The 25,165-nt window shown below is 41.2% G+C and overlaps 1 protein-coding gene across 4 annotated transcripts in view; it reads right to left on the minus strand.

Annotated features, from left to right (window-relative positions):
- LOC137169138 (disheveled-associated activator of morphogenesis 1-like) overlaps window positions 1-25,165 on the minus strand; it is a 51,543-nt gene that overhangs the window by 20,060 nt on the left and 6,318 nt on the right. The window contains exons 1-3 of one of the 4 annotated variants that reach the window (XM_067572148.1): window positions 16,714-16,962; window positions 16,508-16,591; window positions 2,487-2,776 (exon numbers count right to left, since the gene is read on the minus strand). In XM_067572148.1, the coding sequence (XP_067428249.1) occupies window positions 2,487-2,672 (186 nt within the window). In that variant the 5' untranslated portion in view covers window positions 2,673-2,776; window positions 16,508-16,591; window positions 16,714-16,962. Of the gene's footprint in view, window positions 1-2,486; window positions 2,777-16,507; window positions 16,963-25,165 lie in introns of those variants that run through there. The other 3 variants (XM_067572147.1, XM_067572150.1, XM_067572149.1) reach the window with 3 other exon arrangements.

A 25,165-nucleotide genomic window follows, 5' to 3' on the forward strand; every position in this document is an offset into this window, starting at 1 on the left:
GCTAAATCTCTTCAAGATCAGTGGGACGTTACCGGGTGCTCTCATCATAAATTTAATGACTTGTGAATCAAAAAAATCAGATGTCCTCCAGGCTTTAGACGTGTGAGTAATGGGAAAAAAAAGATAAGGCGTGGTCTGTGTGCTCGACATGTGGTAACAAACATCTGGAAACAACATGCGTCAAATCTAGAACAGATATTTCACAGAGGCACATAAAGGGTGCTGCTGGGAAGTGTTTGACTAAATACCAGAGAGAATTTGGACATTTTGAGTATCTACATGCAATTAAAACTCATCAGAAAGTTTTCTTTTGAGCCTCCGGTGGTCCATCTTGTAATTAATCATATCAAAGAGTTTCTGACCTCTTACATATTTCTGTTTTAGTCCAATCTTAAACAACTGAACCTAAATGAGCTTCATGGGAACAATGGTGAGATTCATGAGAAGACCTTGAGGCAATTTACTTCACGCAGACAATACAGTAGAAAGAACGCAGGTTTATTCTGTTTTAGCTGCTACTCAAAAAACGGAGTTAAGTTCATGAGGATTACCCAACAGATTGATTGTTAAATATTTTATGGCCATTATTCATCCAGGGAATTTTCTATGGGGATGTTCTTTGCTAAAGCCATCAAGCCTGTGAATCAATATGTGCAATGATCAAATGTCCTAATGTCCTAAAATGGTTGTGTGGACTATTGATTGATCCCCTGAATTACTAATAAACACTGAATGGGGTAAAAGCAACTAAGTCAACTGTATGTTTCATTGATTCTTTAGCTCATATAGCATCAGCATGTTTTATGCTACAATGCTTGTTATAGTTTTTTTGGCTGCAGCTCTCTGAAGAAGCTTCACTTTGACTTGCAGGTTCAGGAGAACCTGTTCAAGTAAACCTCAAGTTCAAAGGTCAGGTTTAATTCGTCGTAACGGAGCAGATGGCCACTACTTTTTTCCAAAACATGAGTCTTTTTTTCCGAGAAAACTGGTCCCGATTATGCACGCACATGAGCCTCATCCTGGGTGAAAAGAAAAAGCACGTGGCTGTTTTCCTTTCGGTAAACAGAGCAACTGAAAGCCTCCTTGTCGTCACACTCAACTTACTCAATTATGTCTTCATAAAGGGTGGTAGACGAAAACACGCAATTAGCAGATGGAGGAGGCCGAGACATTAAGAGTTCCTGAATGAAATCTATTGATGTGCAAAAATGTCATGCTTAGATTACTGTGGCAACCACGGGAGAGGAAAATGGGACAGTGGAGAGGGGAGAGCACGACAAATTAGAAGTGACAATAAGACAGAGAAAGAATAGCAGTCTGGCCCCGTTACTCACAAGTTAGTGTAAAGTGGGAGGAAGTGACAGTTCTTTTGTCTTAAAATGTCACAGACATGGTAAACACTGAGGTCAGATTATAATTTAAAAACACCTTGTGTGAGGTTAATAAGATGTCAAAATGTCTAGATGTTGAGCATATAATATATAAGCACTAATATTTGAATTCTCTCGTACATTCAGGAAAAAGATGATCAGCTCCTAAATGTAAATGTTAGATGAAAGGCTTTTTAGATTTTTTTGGGTTTTAAAATGTTCCTGGATAATTATATGAACTAAACAAAGACTTCCGCACTATAATACGCACTGTGAGAAAAGAGAGACATTTTAGGCTGGTCAATAGAAGAATGCTAATCGACTGATTATAAGTTATGACCAAAAAATGAAATTATTTTAAACATACTTATTTTCAATCGACTGTACACAACTACATAAAATTGTTGTGATTGTAATTATGTGCATATTTTTGCTTTTGAACTATTATCTTTTCCATCAGATCTACTTTACTTTTGCTAAGTTCACAGGCAGGTGAATGTGAAAAACATAAAACTGTTTCCCAAAGGAAACTGGTGTTATTATTATATTATTTTTTGAATGGTCAAAAAAATCTCATAGAAAAAAAGATCAAAACCAGCAATAAGTTAGCCCGTCTCTAAATACTTTCCTATCCAGTATGAGGCACAGACCATTGTTCTTGCTGAAGATAGAAATCTTTTTAAATTCATTTTTTTCATTTTTTAAAAAGGCTAAGTGATTTCCTTAAACAGTTGGGCACTGTAGTTTTTAGCAAATGTTACTCGCTATTTTCAGTGGCGGATTAATACACATTTGGTGCTCTAGTGAGTATTTACAGCAGCAGGATGGTTGGATGAACTCAAAATAAACTACAGTGGCTGAGTTCATCATAAAGAAGGAGCATGCCCAGTGCAACAGAGTGGTTCATTCATGTGTTTCTAATAGTTTTTGGACAACAACGGAGGTCTACAGCACAGAGGAATCAGCTACGTCAGACTTTGGCAACGAAGAGAAGACTTGTTATTAAAAATAAATTCATTGTTGGTTTTGGTGTTTTGATGGGATTTATTTTTCTATTTCAATAAGAAAAGACTAGTCTGAATTTCCTTAACAAGAAAAAGCAGCATAATCCCTTACCACCAACTCGGAGAACATGCCATCGAGCTCATCGTATCCTGGCATCGGCAGTGCTGGCTCCATGGCCTGCAGGGCAAAGTCCTCCCGCAGCCTGTAGGTGATCTCCGGGTGATCGCTGCTGTTAAAACAGCAGAAGATGAAGGAGAGGCCACCACGGCTGCCGCCGCCGCGCTTGCGAGGGGCCATGGCTGTCGGATGGGTCCGGCTGGTCGGGTAGGGAGGGTGGGAGGCTCCTTAAGGGCCTCTTTACAGCCTCCTCCACCTCAGAGTTTGGCCTCCGTCAGAGAGTACTGTGGAAGGAAAAGGTTCACCGTAAGTCTGAAGTCAAGATTTCACCCTTTCACACTGACACTGGTACTTGAGACACAATAAACACAACCTTCAATTCATGTACCAACCCCCTGAACCAATTCTGCTAAAATACAAGCACATTTCCTGCTTTACACTCAGATTTCAGTTCTAAGCCACACTTTTTTCAAAACACTACACACAATTCTCTACATTTGGAACAATCTTCATGAAAAAAATCTCGTGTTCACATGGAACACACTGCCAAACAAAATGCTAAACTTAAATTTCGTACTATCCACTCAAATGGGCAGACACATGTTGCACCATTGTTCATGTAGCAATCAGACCTTTAGCAATAAAGGGGCCACAAGTAAGCTCTTCTGTTTTGGAGCAATGGATGCCAACATAGCAAGAGGAGCGAGAGTGAGAGGAGGAGGAGGAGGAGGACAGGGAGGATGAGGAAAGGAGGACGAGAGAGAGCAAGACCAAGGACACCCATAATATCTGATTAGATTCGGGCCACTGTGGTTGACTGTGTGGTCAACCATGGTCTAACAATGAGGGAGGCTGGGCAGAGAAAACAACCAAACTTAAGCAGATTCAAAGTAGCATCCGTTATCCGGACTTTCCGAAATTCTAATCTCATTATAGTATTGCAGTACTGCATATGAATACGGTACTCAATGATTACTGTTGTACAGTATTGCTGTAAACAGAAAGTTTGTTTCATGTATGTATGAGATTGAGAATTGTATTCTAACTACACAGTATTTACAGCATTTTACTTTATTTGTATCCTTTGCAGAACTGCAAGAAAACTACCACAAAGCGGTAATGAACATCTTCTGTCTCCTGAACAGGAGACCCAAATTGTCAATATGGTTCTAGAGACACCATAACACTAAAGCAAATACAAGTAAAATCATAGAAAACAATGACACATTCCAAAAATACTGACAGAGTGAATTTATCAACATTGTATTGTGTCATACGCCGAAACCAGATGAAGATGAAACAGGTCTACGTGGTGCCGTTTGAAAGGAACACAGAAAGAATTTTGCTATGACTATATAAGTCCCATAATTGATGCACTATATCAGCACTGTAAAGACATATTACAGTATTGTAATCCCAGTGTTTTGCACTTCGCAATATTGATTACTCTAGGTCTATTCCTGATATCGTCATGTTGCCTGTTTCAGAGAGTTCTTGATCGAGATGCAGCCTTAGTGGAGCATGAACTGATCTTCACCGACGAGGTTGGTTTCAACCTCGCGGAGGGACAAGGAAGGGGAAGGAATGTCATCGGCCACTGTGTCGAAATCCCTGGCCAGCGAGGAGGGAACATCACTATGTGTCCAGCCATTAACCACCACTGCGTCATCCATCACCGTGCCACCCTTGGCCCCTACAACACTGCCTGTCTCATCACATTCCTGGACACACTACACAACACTCTCATTCCACCAGACCAGATGGATGGCCCAGAGCAGCCCAGGTATGCTCTCATCTGGGACGACTAAGTTTCCACCAGGCTTCTCTAGTCCGCAACTGGTTTATTGACCACCCACGCTTTTCAGTAATTTATCTCCCGCCATATTCTCCATTTCTCAATCCGATTGAAGAGTTTTTTTCTGCCCGGAGGTGGAAAGTCTACAACCGCAATCCTCATACTGGTGTACCTCTTCTGCAAGCTATGGAAGATGCATGTGCAGATATACTGTAGCTGTAGAAGCTTTTCAGGGCTGGATTTGCTATGCTAGGCGACACTTCCCCCGTTGCTTGGCCAAGGAGAACATTGCCTGTAGCCGGATGCAGCCTTTTTTTTTTTTTTACTGTATACAGTATATTTTTCTATTATTTGTTCTGTATGTAAAACAATTTACAGATTAGGGTTGGGTGATGTCTACAGAATTGGCACATGACGATGTCCACAGTGAAATATTGCAATGGATGTTGATATTGTCGGGGTGAGGGTTCATCTGCGGATTACATTAATAAATTACTGTTGCTTTTATTGCACCTTCAGCAATGTATCGAGTGTTGTTCTCACCTTGAGAACTTCACGCGGTTCACTGTCTCTCCTCTGCGTTGCTCAGGGGAGCAACACAAACAGGGAGCACTCAGCCACGCCCGCAGTGAAACAGAGGAGAAGAGAGAAACTCAGGGCGACCATAAATGACGGCAAAATGCAGAAGACGCTTACACTGAGCCAAAATGAAACACATAAATTCGGTAAATAACATAAACAAACACGGTCTCTACCGTGTTTAACTGTCATTTATGGTCACGCTGAGTTTCTCTCCTCTCCTCTGTTTCACCGTGGGCGAGGCGGAGCGCTCCGGGTTTGTATGCTCCCCTGAGCGGAGCAGAGGAGAGACAGTGAACCAGGTCGAGTTGACAACAACTAACTACACTCGTCAAGTGCAATGAAAGCTTTGTGAGTAAAAAGCCAATAACAGTAATTTAATCCATGCAAAAGATGGACAGATCACAAGGCGGGGGGGTTAAATCACAATGTTACGATGGTAGAGGCTAAGTGGCGGCGATGGATGATGTGTTTGTTGGGATTTATACAGTGTTTTGGGGAAAAAGTAAAAACATATTTTGTTAGTATTACAGTATATTTGCGTGTTTTACATTTGCATAAAAAATTATACAAAAATATTTTACAACAGACAACTGTACATACTTAGTAAGTGTTACACTGAAAATGCAAAAGGCATGAGTCTCCTGATAAATCATTCATAACAGTGTTTCTCATTCATAGTGTTTTTCATTGAGTACATCAGTGGTCAGTTGGTTCTTAGAAATATCTTTTCATATGATGGTGTGTGTGTCATTTGAACACAAAATACCATTTTGAGAGGATTATTTGGAATGCACAGTTTCATTTTGCAAGAGATTCGTGGAGTTTTTGCCTTTTGTGTGTGTGTGTGTGTGTGTGCTTTTGGATTCGTGTGTAGAGTCCTGAGAACATGAGGTATGCTTTCAGAAAACGTGTGTAAGCAATTGAGAAAAACTAAACAGGAATTCACAAAAAATGTTTTTGTTTTCTCAGAGATACAGCAGATGAACAACAGATTCATGCCTTTAAAATTAAAATTTAATCACAGTAAGGTCCATAGATACTGATGTTTCTTAGATGAAATCCAAAGGCCCACTCAAACCCTCCGGAGACAAACCGGCTCAGTCACGTCATCATTAGTAGAACTGTTACTTATAAGCAGCCGTGAGACACATAATCTATCAGGCCTGTGAGTTTTCCACACTTACAACCTCACCCTCAGCCCCATGGTAATGGTTAATGATGCAGGCTCATCATTTCTGAGGGGAAAGTACAATGGAGCATATCTGTGGGGGCAAGCACTGAAAGATTTAATTATATCGTTTACACAATAAGGTCCCTTTGAGACTGCGTTGTTTGAAATGGAGACCATAATTTGCCTGGATTAGTGTATTCAGACCTTGTCATCTCCCCTTCCTTCCTATTCGGCATCAGTTTCCCTCTAAAGACCTAATGAGTAATGATTAGAGGGGTGTGTTTACAATGGCCGTGGTGAGTGCGAGGTGCGTGAGGGCTTTTTGTTGTTTTGGAGATCAGCTTGGTCACCGTGGGTAAAAAAAACAGGACTTCCTGTAAACCTTCAGACTAGTCGTCGAAAAGTATAACCCAGCCTGCATGTTGTTCGAATGACAGGCAAGGGAATTTCAACTAATTAGTGGAGCACAATGCTTCAATCAGCCTTATTATCCCCACCACTATACTTTCACTTCCAAGTTTACTAGATTGGTAATCAAGATTATAGATTTGATCTGATCTGGCAACTGCAATTTTACCCGTTATGTGGGAAATGTAAGTAATCCCACTCATCTTCTGTTGGGCTACTTCCCCAACTGCCCTGCCTCTATATTGTGGATAAAAATACATAGAGATCAGCTGTCATAAATGAACAGCATTGCTGAAGAGGGTTGAGCACATTACAGAAAGTTTTGTACCGCCAGGTGAAGATCTAGTGAGGTCCAGATGCTTGAGGGTATTTTAATTTTACAGCCCATTTTGTCTAATGTGAGCTGGTATCAGATTAAACTTTATGTAGTGTTTGATTCTCTGGTTACAGCTATTCAAACATTAGCAGGGACAATTTGTTGCTAAAGCTGCAACATTATGGAATAGATTTTTAAAAAATGATAATAAAAGGGTAAAACTTTGACACAAGACAGAGCTTGAATCTCACCAAAATATCAAAAAAGGTTTGATAAGTAAAATACTATTAATTCATGCAAGCACACAAGAACTAACACGCTGTGAGAGAGAAGACAGCTGCAGTGTGTGTGCTCTCAGACCTGCTGGCTCTACTCCAAGCAGGAATAATGGAATAAAGTGCACAAGACCTTATTTGCCGTCTGGGAAATAAAGACGCGGTGTCCAGATACCCACAAGGACGCTGTCTTCAGCATGTCACAAAAACAGCTCTACAGTCTCCCTCCCCGCTGTGCCAAGTGGTTTGACGCCAAGTATCATAACCACAGAGGCAGCGCCGACCTGCAGGAATTTCTGGACGTCTTTTCTTGGTGACCGGCAGCCCGCTGAACATAACCGCAATTACTTGACCTTTCCCAGTGATTTCCTATAAGTCAGATGCTTCGCCCAGACAGAATGCATCATATGCGATGGGATGAATCTCTAAATTTAACCCGGTCAGGTCACGTCCTTAGCTGTAATCAAAGATTGTGGGTCACTATGCTTAACACTATGTGGGTTGAGGCGACAGACGGCTAAAGTTGTCTCTTCTTAAGGGGAAAGAGAGGATGTTTCCTACGGCAATTTTGTCCACGTAGAGTGAAATTATAAAAAGACAGTTTTGAGGTCTACCTAAATAAAGCCTGATGCCATCACCGTCCCATTTTAGTCACTTTTGGCTCATCTGTTTCCTCTGTCCGGCAGCTGTAATTTTCAATTTTAGAGCAGTCTCTGGACTTTTACTAGTCCGGCAGGAAATCTAAAAATCAATCATTAAATGTTCACATTTCAGCGTAAAAGTTTTTTTTTTTAATCTTTGTTTTATATGCCTCATTTAATATGATGAAACAAAAGAAGCAAATCCCAAAAAAGGAATACAATCAAAACACTTTAAAGCACATAGATACCATTTAACAATTTAATTTTTTGTCCCAAGGTAAACTGTGTGGATAATAAATTGTTGCAATGACCATTTAATCAGACACACTTAACGTTAGTGTGAATTACTTCTTCACTCTCCAACAAACTTGTATTCGCTGTTCAAACTGTCAAACAATACTAAAAATGGCCTAATATGTTCCATTACAAGAATAATCCCTCTTTTCTAAATAACGACTCAAAATGTACCTTTATATACAAAGTACAGTGAATGAAAAAGGCTTACAGTGTACCACATAGACAAGGTGCCTTAAGCCAAAAGGCCACATGTGGGATAAAGTACACAGCAGCTCACTCTTACTAACACAATGAATAGTGTATTTATTTTGACACATCCTTGACTTTTCCAAATAGACTACCAGAGGCCTCGGCAGCAGCTGCTTGGCGTCACACTCACCGTCTATTCTAGCATGAAAGGAGGAAGCGTTTCAAAGCCCTCTTTGACCATATTAGTCCACAAAACTGCCCATCTTTTCCATTAGCTAAAGCGAGCTGTAAACTTTGTGTAAACTCTAAAGCCAGAGTAGGACATCGTTGGTCCCCGTCCAGCTACAGGAACCAGTGGATGTGCCACAGCTTGGCAATGTGGGGAGGGTACGAAGACGACGAGGGAGAAAGAGAAACGGAGGTTTTAACATGCAGGCTCTGTGTTTGCGCTGTAATTGTTAACCTGTGAGACCTGACTGCTCTGACATTAGCCCCCAGAGATTGTCTGTCAGACGGTCAAGGTTCCCAACATAACAGGGGCCTGTTTGAACAAGAGGACATTCCTCTCATAGCCAGGTGAGCCCTGTGACCCTGAACAACACCTTCCGCTGTCACCTGCTCCAACTGAGAGCTTCAATCACAATGTACAACCTAACCAGCCGAGCTGATCCATAGTGGTCCGAGGAGTGAATGTTAGCAGAATTGATGGTTACTTCCAGGAATTAGCTTTGTTCTCGGCATGTTTGACATGTTAACAGTCTGCAAAATGATGATAATGCCATGTAACAGCTGTACTTTCCATATATCTATTCCATATCAACAAGAATGGTGTTTATACTGACATAAATAGACTCTTGGCCTGCATTGGAGAAACATCATGCCTCTTGTAGGCCGCTGCTTACAGTACAACACAGATTCTTTTCATGCTCCTTCATTCATACACATCCAATAATTAAACCCGCCCACCCATATTCAAACAAACACTTCTCTCTTTGTCTGCAGGAGATTTCTATCCTCGGATAGCCTTGTTGTTTTTTTTGACCATGTGGTTTGGCGGGTGACCTGGCGCGAGTCCAAACTGTAAAAAGAATCCCAGTGTTTGTAAAGTGAGTCTGAACCCGAGCGCTGTGCCTGCTGAAGATCTCTCCGCTAAACCTGCTGAACTGTCACGTCCGCTGGAGAAAAGGCAGAAGTTGAGAGGAGCATCTTAAGCTAAACACGGAGAAGACGCTCACGTTACTAAACATGTGCGAAGAGGAACAGAGAACAGAGAGCATGGATTCAAAAGTTGACCCGACACTTTTCATCCAGCTGTCTCCATGTAGCTTCGCCAAAGCCTCTTTTCCTTTTCCTCTCCTTTGATTTTGATATATTTCACGCATCTCTTCAAACTCTTCTTGTGTGGACAGCGATCGAGCTGCAACGATGAGCGAAAGCAGCAAAGAAAAGTGTCAAACAACTGATGTTTCCAGGTTCTCAAATGTGAGAATTTTCTGGTTTTCTTGGTTTTATATTATAGTTAATTGATTTTTGGAGGGTTTTTGACTTATTATTGGACAAGAGATTTAATGACATCATCTCGTGCTCTAGCAAAATTGTGATGGGTGTTTTTCACCATTTCCTGAGGATTTATAGACCACAATTAAGCAATTAATCGTTTAATCCAAAAAACAATCAGCAGATTCATCAATAATGGAAAAAAAATCAATAACTGCAGCCCTTGACAGCGAACTGTTTAGTTGGAAAATGTGGATTAGATTTCCCTGGTGCTACTTAGGGCACTTATACAAAAGCCAATCAAACTGTGCCATTTCCTTGCCACAGTACTCCTAATAATAAGTGGTCATGAAATTGGAGGTGTTCGATCCAAGGACTTAGAAACGGATAATAAGGGCAAATTGAAGTACTAAATACTGCCAGACATGAAGGAAATTGTGCAGTAAAAAGTACTCATTTAAACATTTTTTTCCCTACCTAAACCAAATCCCCCCCCAAAAAAACCATTCAACTAAGTAATTATGTAGCCTGTTATAAAATAATTGCTGTCATAAATAGGTAGTTTTGTGTATAATTTTTAAACGCTAACAGGTCAACTTGAAGCTGACGCTAATAAGCCAATGTGTTCTGTTGAGACAAGAATTCAACCTTGGAGAGAGAACACAGTGGACAGTAGTGTATTGAAAACATATGTGTGAAATACCTTCTTCTGCACCAGCTGTTATCTCTCAGCAGTTTCTGGCTCCGAGATGTACTTTTAATTTCTGCTATCTACAGCTACTACGACTGTCTAATTCATCAGCAGCGTTAATGCTGTTTGAGATGAGATGCAGCTGAGCAGCTTCCCTGCAGAATGTCTCTTATTATAAAAAAAACAGTTCTACAGCCAAAGGGAAAAAATGAGAATATTATGGCAGTAATGGCAATCAATTCAAGAAACCCATGTTAGGCAGCAGGGTTGCTTCACTCTGAGTTAAGATATGCAAAGTCAACAGTGCAGTCTGCTTGTTTACTCTCTTTTAGGCTCAAGCACTATAATTACCAATAATCTACCTTTCTGAAATGTCCTTGAGGAAGACACTGACCCCTCCCCCCCCTGCTCCAGGGAGATTGTTCTGTCTGGCCCTGACCTTTGACCTCTGTGTGAAGAGCAATAATGAAAATGACATTTCTCACAAAAAATGGAATCAATAAAGTACAATTGTACTATTATTAAGCCATTTCTTGAACCTAAGAGAGTCCAGTTCACATTCATTCATGCTTCTAATCATCCTGACACTTCAACAGCCACATAAAACACAAAATTATTTCATGTGTTGTTTTGGGTTTACCTGTGATGACAACAAATATATTCTTGCTTTTAAATGCGTGCTGGGTTGTACAGAATATGGCTGCAGCTGTGTTATGGGTGGACCAGAAAGGCATTTGGCGCACAGAAGTTTAATCTTCTTTTCTGATTTAGGATTTGGGATGGATCAGACTTGCGATTTGATGATCATCTCATCACGGTATTTCCAATGCGAAGCAACTCGAAAATGGAGGTGGAGCCATTTTATGCTACTCTACTACGCAGCATTATTGTGTTTCTCACACTGACAAACAACTAGAGAACCGTCTAGTATAAATGTGTACGTCGAGACAAAGTTCACACTGGGTTGCACTATCAGCAACAAGCCACACTTATTTTCAACACAAGAGGCTCATGGACTTTTTGGAAACCCCCAAGATTGTTGTGCACCGCACTTGGCAATTTATTCTGGATCAATTTGGACAGCTGCAAACAAAAGGCTGTGGAGTCACACAGCGAAGGCTGGTTGGTAGTCCTTTCATGAAAATACACAGCCTGAGCCTGGAGCTGCCCAGCTGAAAATCAATCAGCAACACAGTGTTTGGACACTGAGCGCTTGCTTAACCTGCGAAACTCAAAACAGTTTGACTTGACAGCAGCAGCGTTGGGTTTCAACCACAAAACGCTCAATAATAAACAACAATCAAAAGTAATGAAAAAAGTCTATTTCTCAATGCAGCTGTAGTAAAGTATTGCTAAACTTTTCCCATGGAAGAAAAACCCCAAATCATGTTTCTGGTCAAAGCGAAGACCAATCACTACAAACTAAAGTTTTATTGATAACTAATGTTATTTCTGAACATAGGAAGTAATTTGGTGATTATTCTCATATTAAAAGTGGTATTTTGCCGATTTAGCAACAGTAAAAACAGCAGAGGTGCCTGATTGTCTTGCACAGCTGGAGAGCACAGCACTCGCTTCGCCAATTACTTAATGGCGCCCTGAGTACACAATGAGTAAACACACGCAGACTTGGACACACATCAGAAAATAACTGGGCCATGATAGAAACGCTGACTGGCAGGTTAAGAGGAGATTAAAATCAATCACTTCCCGGCGACAACCAGTCAGACGACAGAGAGCCGTCAAAACTGTTGTTAGAAAGTATTACAGTAGCAGGTCTGCTCTGCTCTGACGCGTGTGTGTGATCATGTGCCTTTACCTTACAAGGTAGTGCGTCGAGATATGACAGAGGAGTTGCTTCTGGAGCGTTAATGTCGTGTAGTTGAGGGAGCGGTGCTGAAGTGACTCTCAGATTACAGGATTAACATACAGAGACGCAGAGACAAAGGAAGCATTTCTTTCACCAGCAGAAAACATTTTAGTGTTACTGTAGTGACTCTGGGCTGTGTTCTGCAGATGCTGAGATGTAATAGGATGCTTTTTTGTGTGGGAGTTTTCCATTTGTCGTGACATGTGTTGATATACTGTATGTGTTCGTTCGTAACAACGGGGCTGTTTGTTTCTACATGATCCTGGTTAAACCAATGATATTAGAAAAAGTATGTCAGGGCTGTGCAATTAAACTAACAGTGAATAAGCTGAAAATATCTAAAAGAAGAACTACTTCAACTTAATCAATTCAGAATTATGTAGTTTATAGTCAGTATAGTGGTTAATTGTTTAGTTAATCGACAGAACATTAAAATCAACAACTATGTTATAGTCGTCAAAAGTCGTTTATCAAGCCAAAAGCAAAACAATTTGGTTCCAGCTTCTCAAATGCAAGGCTTTGCTGCTTTTCCCTGTTTTGCATCATGTTAAACTGAACATCTCTGGGTTTTGTACATGTTGGTTGAACTAAACAAGCAGTCTGAAGACAACTTCTTCAGCTCTGAGAGACAGTGACGGGCACTTTTTTTGCTATTTTCTGACATTTTATGGACAACTAATTTAATTTATTATTTTAAAAAAAATACTCAACAAATAGCCACAGGCCTAAATGGTAATATTCAGCATACAGTTCGATAGCACCAGACGCTAAAAGCTATTACTGTTGTGTACACAGAGCACACAGACGCTACAGTATCTGCTGTAACTGAAAGCAGGGATCTCTATTCGCCTTGTTGCATGAAAGTAATCTAATAGTTTCCTGCGTCATTCTTCATTACAAACACTCGTGCTCTTCACACGTTTCGTCTGGAGATGTTATCGGTTCAAAACCAGCCTGTGCATCTCTACCCACACCTGTTTAATAATCTCAAAAAGAATCATTAAACAGGAAATGAAGAAAGATAAACGCTGTGTTCAAAGCAACTTGACCAGCTTACTGTATTCATTCTTCACACTCTGACTGAATGCTCATTCGAGCGACAGATGATAATCTGAACTGTTGAAATGTTTTGTCTATGAGGAGGCCACGGCGTTATTTCAGGGACGAGGGGTTTTGAAAACCCAGTGCTGATAGACAGATGTTGTCAGTAAAGTTGTTTGGTTGCTATGGAAAGACTCAATCATTGGTGGATTTAAATCTGTGGTACCTTCTAACCTTTTACAAGTTTTTTTTTTCCTCTAAGAGATGCCACAATGACCTCAAAGCCTGGAGATGGTTCGTTTAATGGCATTTACCATATGTCTGCTTTAACTCTGACACTTTAATGTGTAACAGTAGCGTGTTTTGCACAGAACTATAAACGATACCTCTGATGATGATCCACAGGATACTTCCAGGACGCTTTGACCAAACATCATGATCCTTTAATTGCCTATGGTCACAGATCAGACAGCAGATTTTTTTTGTAAAAGATAAGACTGAATGTTATCTTCAAAAAAAAAAAAAAAGCGCCTTTGTGGTGGAATTCCACTTTAATTCTTACATTAATGAAAAATGGCACAAAGCAAAAATGTGCATTTAGGATTTGGGGAGTGTGCGGCTGAAATGTAGGGAGGACAGAGATTAAAAAGCAGGTTAAAAGGCGGCTGCTCTTTCCACAGGCAAGGTTGTCAAACTTGTTCTGCAGACAGACTCTCCAACCCCCCACCCATAACATGTTAGCATTCTTCCTCAGGTCAAACCTTCAAGTGGAGGTTAGACTCGGGGCAAAGAAAGAAACTACTCAAACACACGACAATATCCTTGCCAGGGTTTCAGCTTCGTCATCCGGGTTCGGTTCATTGGCTTCGCTCCAAAAAAAATGCTAAAAAAAGAACAGTTTAGTTTAAAAATAGCACATCTTGAAAAAATGCTGCTTCTTAATTGTGAAAAAAACAAAATAGGGAGTGTTTTAACATATAGCATGGATGTTGACTTTAATGGTTTGTATTAGTCATGTAGGTTCAAGTTTTGAGCTATAAATTACGAGGCTGTTTTTCTTGGCTATATTCATTTGCAATTCTGATTTGTATCCAAAGTGCTTAAGAAGTAGTGAACTGTATTGTCTTGGATCTGATGAACCAAAGCATATTGAGTGAGCGGATAATGGGAAAAATGCTGTGTGCTGTCATTAAGACTGGAGAATGAAGAAACATCAATTTATAATGAGAGAAGGGTCTTTACCGGATTACCAGTCAGACTGCTGCACTTACATCCATCACTTTATAACCAGGAAAGCATACTTTAGTTATAAGAAGGATACAGTGCCGCTGAGAGTGTTTGTATATGTAATAAAGACTCAACCGGAGCAGCGATTGCCGACAAGGGGTGCGTGTACTTTTGCATTTGCCAGCTGTTTCGTGGAAAGACTGTGGAGCAGTGGAATAGAAATTATGATTTGACTTTGAAAAAAAAAATACATATACATATTGAGTCAGCTGTAACACCTGAACGCCACATGTTGCGACCCAGAGTGCGTAAAAACGAGTTAGCCGAAACCCTTAGCTAAAAGTAATGGACAAATGTTTGGAAGGCCCAGCTGGTAGTAGTGAGTTCAACTGTATTAAAACATTACATTAACATTTTTACAATGTTCTTAAAAAGGCCTGTGGTGGTATATTTGACTAAAAAAAAAGGTTGGGAACTGAACCACTGAACTAGGGGATCAATTTTCTTGACTATCAACAGGAAGAGAAAAGAATTAGTATCATCTACGTTACATCGGTGCATCTAACAACATTAAAGATTCAACTATTAGAAGATCAGCATCAGTGTAAATCAGTGTTGAATGACAGAAAACTGGAAGAAGAAAAACCAGCAAAGAAATAAACCTTTAGCTCACTTATGACCTGTGGACTTTGAGCAACTGAAAATGTCATAAAGCACCAATAGCAGCCATCAAGATCTCCCTCTGTGTGTCAGAAGGAACAGTAAACATCATCATGTGTACTCCAGCTGGGCCCAGCGCAATATTAGTCACAAATGTATCTCTGAGCAGTAAAACAGACTCGGATGGGGTGTTGGAGAGCTTTGTAATCTCTTCTAGGATACCATGAGCTGCAGCCTCAAAAAAAAAAAAAAAATCCCTACCTCTTCCTCAGTTGCTATGGCAACCAGAGCGGTGGGTGACTGGTGCAAACTGGGTGGGTGATTTAATGTAAGCCCCTTTCCACCGCACATTACCCTCCTTTTTAATCTGCTCGGGATGTTTATAGGGGGGAAAATAGGATTGTCTCTCTAATTCAGTGGACAAAAAAACAAATAACAAAACCATTAAGGATTACAGGCTGCAATCTAGCCTGCCGTCACTCAGCAGCATCGTTAAATCCGGCTGAATTACAAAGACTAGCTTTTAGTCCTTTGTAGTACTACAATCTGTATAGTATTGACATGCGATGTATATACATGAGCTGTGGAGAGGAGGTGAGAGGGAGTGGAACCTGAGAAGGATGGGCAGTGGCAGGAAGTGAGCTGGGAGACCCCTTCTCTGCTCAAGGTGACTTTCCTTTTCATTGACCTGATTATCTGCACTCCCCCCCCCTTCTCATCATGGAAAAAAGTATGCCATCCTCTCTCACTCGCACTCACTTGACACTGATAACGGGCTGCGTTCGCCAAAACCACAGAGAGAGGAGCTGGTGGGAGGTAGCAGCCTGTGTGAACACATATTTCTACCACCACCTCACCCGATCAACAGACCAGCCTTGTCATTATGGGGCATTCCCCGCATACAGAGGACAACTCTCTCACCGTGAAATCAGCCCCCCCAGGGGTGTGTGTGTGTGGGGGGGGGCACGGTTGGAGCACCCTCTCATCCTCCCCCCTCCTTTACCCTCCCCCGGTTACTACGGCAACACCGTTTTCCGCACCAACACCTCCTAATTAGACAGACATGACACAATCACCTACGTCGTGTTGAGTGGAATCTAGTCTGTATTGTGGGGAGTGATGAAGCAGACCAGCAACCCCAACTCCTCTCATGCACACACACACACACACACACACACACACACACACACACACATACACAACGCAAACTGATAGCCTCAGACTATCTGCCGGTCACATGCAGCCCACACACACACACACACACACACACACATTCCAATCAGTAGATAGCCGGCTTCAGCCTTTCCCCTTGCACTCATTTGATTACAGGGAAGAATAGTGAGATTCATTCTTACCCTGTCCAGGAGTGAGCTCGCCTCTGTTCTGCTCTGAGCATTCCCTTTATATCCTCAACTCACTGCAGTATCCAGATTTCTGCACTGTCGACAGAAAAAAAAAAAAAAAAAAAGACGTTGCTTTTATACACGCATTTCCTTCGCAAGGTGTGTAATCCACGCAGGTTTAAAGTCGACAGCTCGGGGTTGCAGTGGCTAATAAGCACCTTGAATCACAGAGGCTGTCAAAATCATCCGTGAGGAAAATCCCAGCAGAGGCAGCATTTAGATGGAGTTTTTTTTTTTTCTGTGATGGCAGGGGGAGAGGTGGGGTGTAAACAAGGGATAAACTCGCTATACACCATGAGCTGCTGTTCTGAGATCTTGCAAACAGCCAGCTGGCCGGCGAGAACTTGCGCTCGGCGTATCCACTCCCTGCCTAGCCTCCGTCTCTCTGTCTTTCTCTGCAGAATGCCGTGGGGGCAGAGGGGACAGGCACAGATGTTACTGGCTCCAGGCCACACCCCTTTTCAACACTCCCAGTCCTAATAGGATGCAGCCGAGCTGTGGCCACCGCCCAGCTCACCCCCCCCCCCCCCCCCCACACACACACACACACCCCCTCCCCCCCCTCTGGCTTCGGACAACTTGTTTAGGGTTTGTTTGGAGAGGGCTTGTTTGGAGAGCTGCAGGAGGAAAATAAAGCCAAGGTGTCAAACGTGTGCGGTGTGAATGTGAGTGTGGGAGGTAGACAGAGAGATGGGAGGCAGCGAAAGTGTGACAGAGGTACTTAGCGAATGAAGTAATATGTTAAAGTCAGAAAGAATAGATCCAATCATCTATCTTAATCTCTTCCAGTAAGCAATAAAACACTTTGAAACGCAACCAACTGCAGGATTCATCCAAACAACTCACAAAATATCCAGAGGTTTTTAATCTAAACAATCCCAGACACTCCCGTAAGATTTACAGCGAGAACATCACCCCTGCAGCTCAGCTAATTACTGACTCACTACATCCAACATCCATAAACATTCCTACACTTTGACACAGTGATATTTGTTTTGACCGAACAAACACAGACGTAATACAAACGACGAGAGGAATTCGATTTCCTATACAGGATGCTCATCAGATAAGTATCTCACTTGAGGCAGACGCACACAATGCAACAGTAATTTGACCTTCACTGTAATATTTCACATGAGAGAGCCAGTAATTTAATAACTCAGGTCAGGTTCTCCATTCATGTGTTTTAACTGAAGTCACATAAGGTTATTGTCTGTCAGAAAACTCTTAAGCAACTACTGCTCAAACTGTGATTCATTTAGGCGTCGAGAGAGCTCCACTATCTTTTCTCTCTTAATTAAATTTAAAAAAAGTAGCAAAAAAAAATGGCGGATTTTATCCCAGCACCTAAATACATTGTTTTGAATAGTCTCTTTTCTTCCAGACATGAATAATGTACAACAGGAAACATCTCAGGATACTTATGAACAAGTGTTTCTGACTTCTGATAAAAATGCTGATATGTCACCATGAGCTTACTCCCATGAAACAAAGTGTTGCTGTTGGAACACATTAATAATTGATATATATGGGAGGACTGGTTTTTCAGTCAGATGTTACTGATACAGCTCTGTGGAAAAAGGTCATGAACACAATAAAATCAACAGCTGTACAATCAGATGAATGTTAGTTTAGTCGAGACTGTGTGTGTGTGTGTGTGTGTGAGGGATGGTGATTCACCTCTCCATCCCTGTTCACGTAGGAGGAGAGAGAATCAGACATGATGTCAAAAGAGAACAGAAGTGGTCTACGTGATTCAGGTCCTTCAGGTTTCCGTACAGGTGTTGACAAAATAAGCGCCGTCTGTCAGTCATTCATTCCCTGTTCTTCACAAGTGAGTCATGCTTTACCGGTTTCACGCCAACAAGACATCATAAAGCTTATGTATACGACTCTTGTTTTGTGCAATCCGCTTCATCGCAAGGTGTGGTGGCGACACCAGAGAGTATTATATGGCCTCTAACTGAGACTGTAATTGAGAATGGGGATTTACTCTCTACTCGCCCAGGAAAATTCTGAACTCAGACGTTTCTCTGCCAAAAGGAATTCACAAATCAAACCTAAAATACAAACTTTTTCCTTAACAGCTGTGAGCGAGCACCACAAACCACCCAGTTTCCTTAACATGAGTAGCTATGCTGTTTGGAGGTCAGTAACGTCACTTTACATGATTTTTTTTTTTGGGTTATTAAAAGTTCAAAGCCATTCAACAGCTGCTTCTTTCAGCCACTCAAGAGATGCCACCGTGTAAAATGTTGCCTGCAGCTTTAAAATTTCTGGGCCGCTTCCAAGTCACATGTTATGGCTAGCTGATATAACTCTTCATCTTCTGATTGCAACCTTCTGCTCAGATTCTGTGTTTCCATATTTGAGGCTGAGGCTGTTGATTCAAGAGAAACTGGGCTCATGTGAAACAGTTTATCTCTACAGAACTGGTGTTACAGACATCAGTGACGGGCCGCGCCGGTGCAGTCATGAATGGATAACAACTGGAAGCTGTACAGTCCTGTGTAGTTTCCTCTGAAAAGAATGTCATGCAGCTGGAATAACAGACAGGTCCCGTTCCCATGGAGGGCTTCTGTTCTGCTGGGATCATCCATGTCAATAAAAGCAAGGACTAATGATTTGGTGACCTTGGGGGCACCAGGTACCAATGTGTGGGACACATTGGGTATGGTGACACTTTTCATAGACCGCCTTGATGTTTCGTCCCTCTTCTTTATCATTAGGACATAAGTGTGTGCCAATCAAAGTCTCTCTATAATTGGTAAGAAGACAGAGGTTCTGTTTTATGTGTCTACTGTAATGTGATAAAAAACACAAGCTAAAGCCAGAGAACTTCATGAAATAAACATTTTGTTTTTCTGACCTCCCTGTTTTTGGCAACCTGGACACACAAATTATACATCCAGTTTATAAGTTACGGGTGATGAAAATGGACTTGGATTGCACTCTGGATAAAATACTGATCACCAACACACAATCTTTAGGACTGTTTTTCCATTTCACACTCACTAATATTTTCTTCAAGCGAGCTGCAGGCTGTCACATATGCATACTGACCTCTTAAGTCCAGGCAATGAGGCTTTTGCATCTTCAGATTTGAAGGTAAGAATTAGTTAAACTGCAAAATATATTCTACGACACCACTCTAACAGAAGTTGAACCCTAAAGAAAACTGTTTGTGTGAACTTTTTCTCTCTTTCCTGAACTTTTCTGTTAATTATTAAGCCTTCGATCGCAGCCAAAACTCAACTTTGCCCATTTCTCTCTGGTTTTCAAGAGCCAATAATACATTTTTGTCACGTCTTGACCTTACAAGCTGCCTAGTGGTACTTGCGGGTCATAGGCTGGAAACTGCTGAAACTTGAAAATGAGTGTGTGATACATCAACGGGGAAGCATGTAAATCTGATTGGCTGCAGATTGTAGATGACCCTGAGAAGTTCAACTGTGATTACAAGCTTGTTGACCGAGTTTCTCTGGTTATATAGTGAATAAAAAGGACTTTGGTGATGTGTTAATTGTTTTGCTAACAGTGTGACAAACGGGGTCAAAAGCCACACATACAGAAACTGACACGAATGGGTTGGAAATAAATTGATGCAGAGCGGCCTGAAGTTAAGAAAAGCATCTCAGTGTGATGAGTTTGTGAAAACAGAAAGAAAGTCGTGCTGCACACTGAAAACAACCGTATTCTCGGCTGAATCATGACTGACAGCCCAAAAATACAAAACATAGTGGCTCAGACCGCTGCGAAGGAATGTGCGAAGGGGGTAACATTATATTATGGCTCGTATCATGTGGTGGAAGGTTACAGGCCTACACCGTACATATGTTTCATTCAGGGTGGGGCTATATCTATAAATTCCAACTGGCGGCCCTTCCCTTGTAGGAGACCCTAACTATCACAAATTAAATACCAGGATAAAAAGGGTCCTACTGGTCTCTACCCACCCTCTGGAAAGCTTGTAATTACCGCGTGGAATAGAAAGGTCCATCCCAGAAGAGGCACAAGACGTTCTGCATCCCATAATCTCTCTAGAACCCAACTGAGCAATTGTAAACATGAAAAGGAAGTCCACTTTTGAGTTTGTAAAAGCAGGAAAGTTCATTATTTGACAAAGAAATCTTAACTCAAGGTCCACTTATTAGCTTTTCCCAGAGAGCATGATACATCTCATGGTCTTTCTCAGCAGATGGGAGTTAGAAAAAAGTAGAAAAAGCCAGTAAGTGGGCCTTTGAGCTAAGATTTTTTTTTAATCCAATGTCTGAACTTCTGCAACTTTTGAGAACATACTTGTTACTTTTTAGCTGTTTCTTTGCTCAGTTATCTAATTAAAACAAGATTAATCCCACATTAAGAGTGAATACGTACTCAAACCAATCTGTATTTAATCAGTTAGAACATCTCAAGTGTAATGATAGATTTTATGTACAAAGAAATCACTACACAAAGTAGGGCGCTCTCTAAACTGTTCATATCTATCGTCTTTTTTGACTGTCAAATTGTAAACCGGCCTCTTCATTCACATGAAAACCATGAAAATTTAGAGCTGCAAAGATAAAAGATCTTCCCGGAAGAGGTGGAAAGCACTCCTGTAGAAATATTATGTAGCGAATGGCAGCAGCTGCAGCGAACGTGCTTGTAACAGATTGACAGAATTTGAGGGTTGAAAGGCTGCAGCTTAACTTGTTGATCCCTCCAGATGTAGGCCAAGCTCGCTGCACTGAAATTCAGCGGTTAAGGTTTTTTTCAGCAGAGAGATAAGGAGGAAATGACGGCATAATACACTCAGTGTTATAGCAGAGGTAGCGCAAAAACAAACAAACAAATCAAATAGAGTAATGTTAATCCAACATAATCCAATCAGTATGCAGTCTGTTCTGAGGGTGAAGACAGTTTAAAAAGCACAGCACGCTTATTAACTAATGTCACACACGGATGCTCGGACAATTAGTTCAGTAGACTAAATCCATGTGAAAAGGTCTGAGGTCCTGGCCTCGACACATATATCAGACAAGCTTACGGCCAGCCGGACACATGACTGACTGACTGACATAGAGGCAAAGTCTACGCATACAGAAGCCGGCATACAGAAGAAGGCCATCTTGCATGACTGGATGACTGAGTTACAAGCTGCTTATCTCAAAGTGTGTCATAATCTCAGCGGAGAGGAACAATCTGAGACCAGACGAGCGGAAACAAAATATGAAAACGATCAAAATCAGTTGAGAAACTCAAACCAAGAGTTTGGATGCACAATAATAGTAAAAAAAAAAACAAACAACTTAAACACAAATGGCAGAAAAGGATGTTTGGGGATGTTAACAAGGACACCTGCTGCTTTAACGGGATCAACCTGACAGCGTCTGTCTTGCGGCGTCCCAGCTATCAGCTCAAGGCAAGCTGCTGCAACGCAAAAAACACTGTTTAGGGTGATAGTGCACTTCAACATAGAGGCTGTGCTGCATGTGCTTGTGTTACAACCTCATTTGGACCTTTTGTTGATTAATTTAGTAAAAAAAATCAGTCATAGTATCACTGCAATCTTGTTGAAGAAAGACTGATAAGCTAGATTGCAAAACAGCCCCAAACAACACTTTATTTTAGGGGTTAGAGCACTGAGAAATGAACCAGTTGTCCTATTAGATCACCTCCAAATCATAACACGGGTAAAAGTATAACAAGTTACATAACAGTGAGACAAGAAAGAAAGATGGAGGACAATGGTTGTCACTGAAAGCTGTAACACAATCATGCCTGAGAAACATTTAGCTGTTGACGCAGCTGGTTTTGTCTGACTGCAAGGCTGTTTTGATGGCTTCTCTACAGTAATGTTATCACACAGATATGTTATACTGTGGGAACCTGCTTGTCGCGGCAGCAGCAGCAGCAGCTTAAAAGCCTGCCTGAGGAAACCAGGACATCTTCTGCTCCTTGGAGCCGGCTACTCTGACAGCGCTTCAGATAAACAGGGAACATTTTCAACTTGCCAATATGAGAAAACCAGGCTGTGATTCATCATTTTTTTTTTTATAGGCCCCATGAAATCATCGCGTGTCCCTGTGTTATTTGTTCATTTATCTCTTGTTACATGCCAAATATATGTCAAAAAAATCAGTATCAAGAGTATTTTTACATCAAATTCCCGGTCTTTTCTCCTCCTGTAAAACGGTTTCAAATGTTTGATGACTCATCTTGCACTCGGGGGCGTTTGCAAAAGTTCATCCAAATGAGACTTTGGGCGAGTAGCTAGCCACACCGGTCATATAAAACCGCATTTTCACCGTTTGTGGGTCGTCAGAGCTAACAGAGCAAAATGGAGAGAGATAGGAAGGGATGTGTTTTTGGATGTCAGTGGGTTTTCATTTCTAGAAAAAATGTGTCTTGGGTGTAATTCATTCATCTCTCCCTTGTCCTCCTCATGATCTAACAAAAGGTTTGGGTGTGTGTGTTTCCAAAAGTTCTCAGTAGCTCTGTTTCTCTCTGCAGCTCCATATCGCACTAAACTCTAAGCACCGCCCGCTTTTTTAGCGGTCCAATCAAACGGGAAGAATTTGATTTAAATCCATCTTGTAACTTTATACCGCTCACTCAAATATTCCGTTTCAGTGGGAAATACGTCACAGTAAAAAAAGCTAAAGACGCTCCAACTTCTGTTTAATGGGGCCTTTAAATTATCACAAATTCAATAAGAATGTGCATGACTGACATTAGCAGCTCTAATGATGCCAACTGAGTTAACGGAAATGACATTACCATTGTAAAAATACCAAAGACATCTCAGCCTATGAGGTATGTATATGACAGAGAGAACCAGACAAACCAAAGCGTGCATTCATTTCCATATATTATGTAAAGGATTATCTCCAATCAAGCTTTGCAAAGCAAGTTAACCCCATCCATGATCACGCCCAAAGAATGAAACTTTACTCAACTCTTAATCCTTACCTCAGTGCTACTTTTAATTGATAGAGTTGCATTAATTCATGAAAAAAAAAAAAAAGACAAGATATAGCCTTAACATATTTCTCTATCCTTGCTCTTTTGCTCGGCAACTTGTCAGAACTTGAGCGTGCTTTCTGGAGGGCGGGGGCGGCATTTTCAGAGCAGGATAAAGCATGCCGTGCTCTGACACAGCCTGCTGCTGAATCTGATATCTGTCTGCTGTTTCAAGACCCGTTATACACGCTTCGGTTTGTAACTGAGGAAGAAAACATGTTGGCATCTGACCCGTTCCTTCGAAGAAATTAATCAAACAGGATGCACGGCATATTCTCCAAATCGACACGTAGTTCCTAAAACGGCACGCTGAGTATTTTCTATTAGAAAACTGTGATATGCGACGCCGTTAAGTTGGAGTTGCAGGAACACCAACGTCAAAACAAACCTTCATATTTTGGTGTTAAAGCCCCATATCAGATGACGAAGTCTACACCTAGGACTCCTTTTCAATCTTTTGAGATGAATCGTCTTTGTAAATGTTCCCTGATAAGACGCTGCATGGGGGGAAATGTTCTACGCTCTAGTATTAAAATAGCTGAAATGCGTGACGAATCCGTACAGGCGAGCGTGATAAGCTTTACTTTGATATGTTGAACACGTGTCAGCTTTCAGTGATTGAGCTGTTTTTACCATAACTACAAGTAGCAGCCTGAACTGATGAGTGCACAAAATTTGCTGTCAGACAAAAAACATGGTATCCAACCGGTTGGAACGTCTCCTGCAACATTATTAAATGAATAAAAAACGATGTAGAAGGTTCACAGACCTACCGAAACTGCAAACTCATACACAATTCTAATTTCCAGAGTCTCTGCTTTGGGAATTAACATTAATAATGTGACCTAGACAAAGGGATGGAGGCGTGCAAGGATTGAAACATGAATCCCACTTGGCCCATAAAGCCCTCTCCCACCCTCCTAAACCAGCATCTCCGTTATGGGATCCCCCCTCCTCCTCCTCCTCCTCCACACTGACACACACACACACACACACACACACACACACACACACACACACAGGACAGGACCCACATGCTCCCTTTGTTCGAATCGCAGTAAGACTACACTCTTTCCACATCTTGTGGCTGAGGCACACAAGTGATTAATTTTGATGCTCATTATCATGATAATCTGAGGTTTGCCTCAATAATCTCATTCTGGCAAGAGAACAGTCACTTTGTAACTTAGTTAACTACAAATGAACACCACTTTTGAGCAGAAAAAAAAGAAATCGAGGCTATTAATTAAAGGTTTTACAAGCTGAAAAAAAACATAAGCGATTAAAAAGACTTATTTACGTCAGAAACCAACCCGAGCAAGTATAAATATAGCCTCTGTCATGTGATATACTGTAACAGCCTGAGACAATTACGGTACCACAAATAACAGGCGCTCAACCAGAAAAGGCTGTTTCCCAAAACTGAGATGTTTATTAGAGTGTCAATATTCATAGAGCACTAATAACTGTACTAAACTTGAGGCAGTTAGAGGACTTAATATTTCAAGCTTTGGATAAATATGTTTAGTTTACAGCTCACTGCTCTGTTCTCTGTTAATCTGTAATCTTCAAATAAAGACATACATTATCATAACCACACATTCA

This window comes from Thunnus thynnus, chromosome 18 (assembly GCF_963924715.1).
Source record: "Thunnus thynnus chromosome 18, fThuThy2.1, whole genome shotgun sequence".
Taxonomy (NCBI): Eukaryota; Metazoa; Chordata; class Actinopteri; order Scombriformes; family Scombridae; genus Thunnus; species Thunnus thynnus.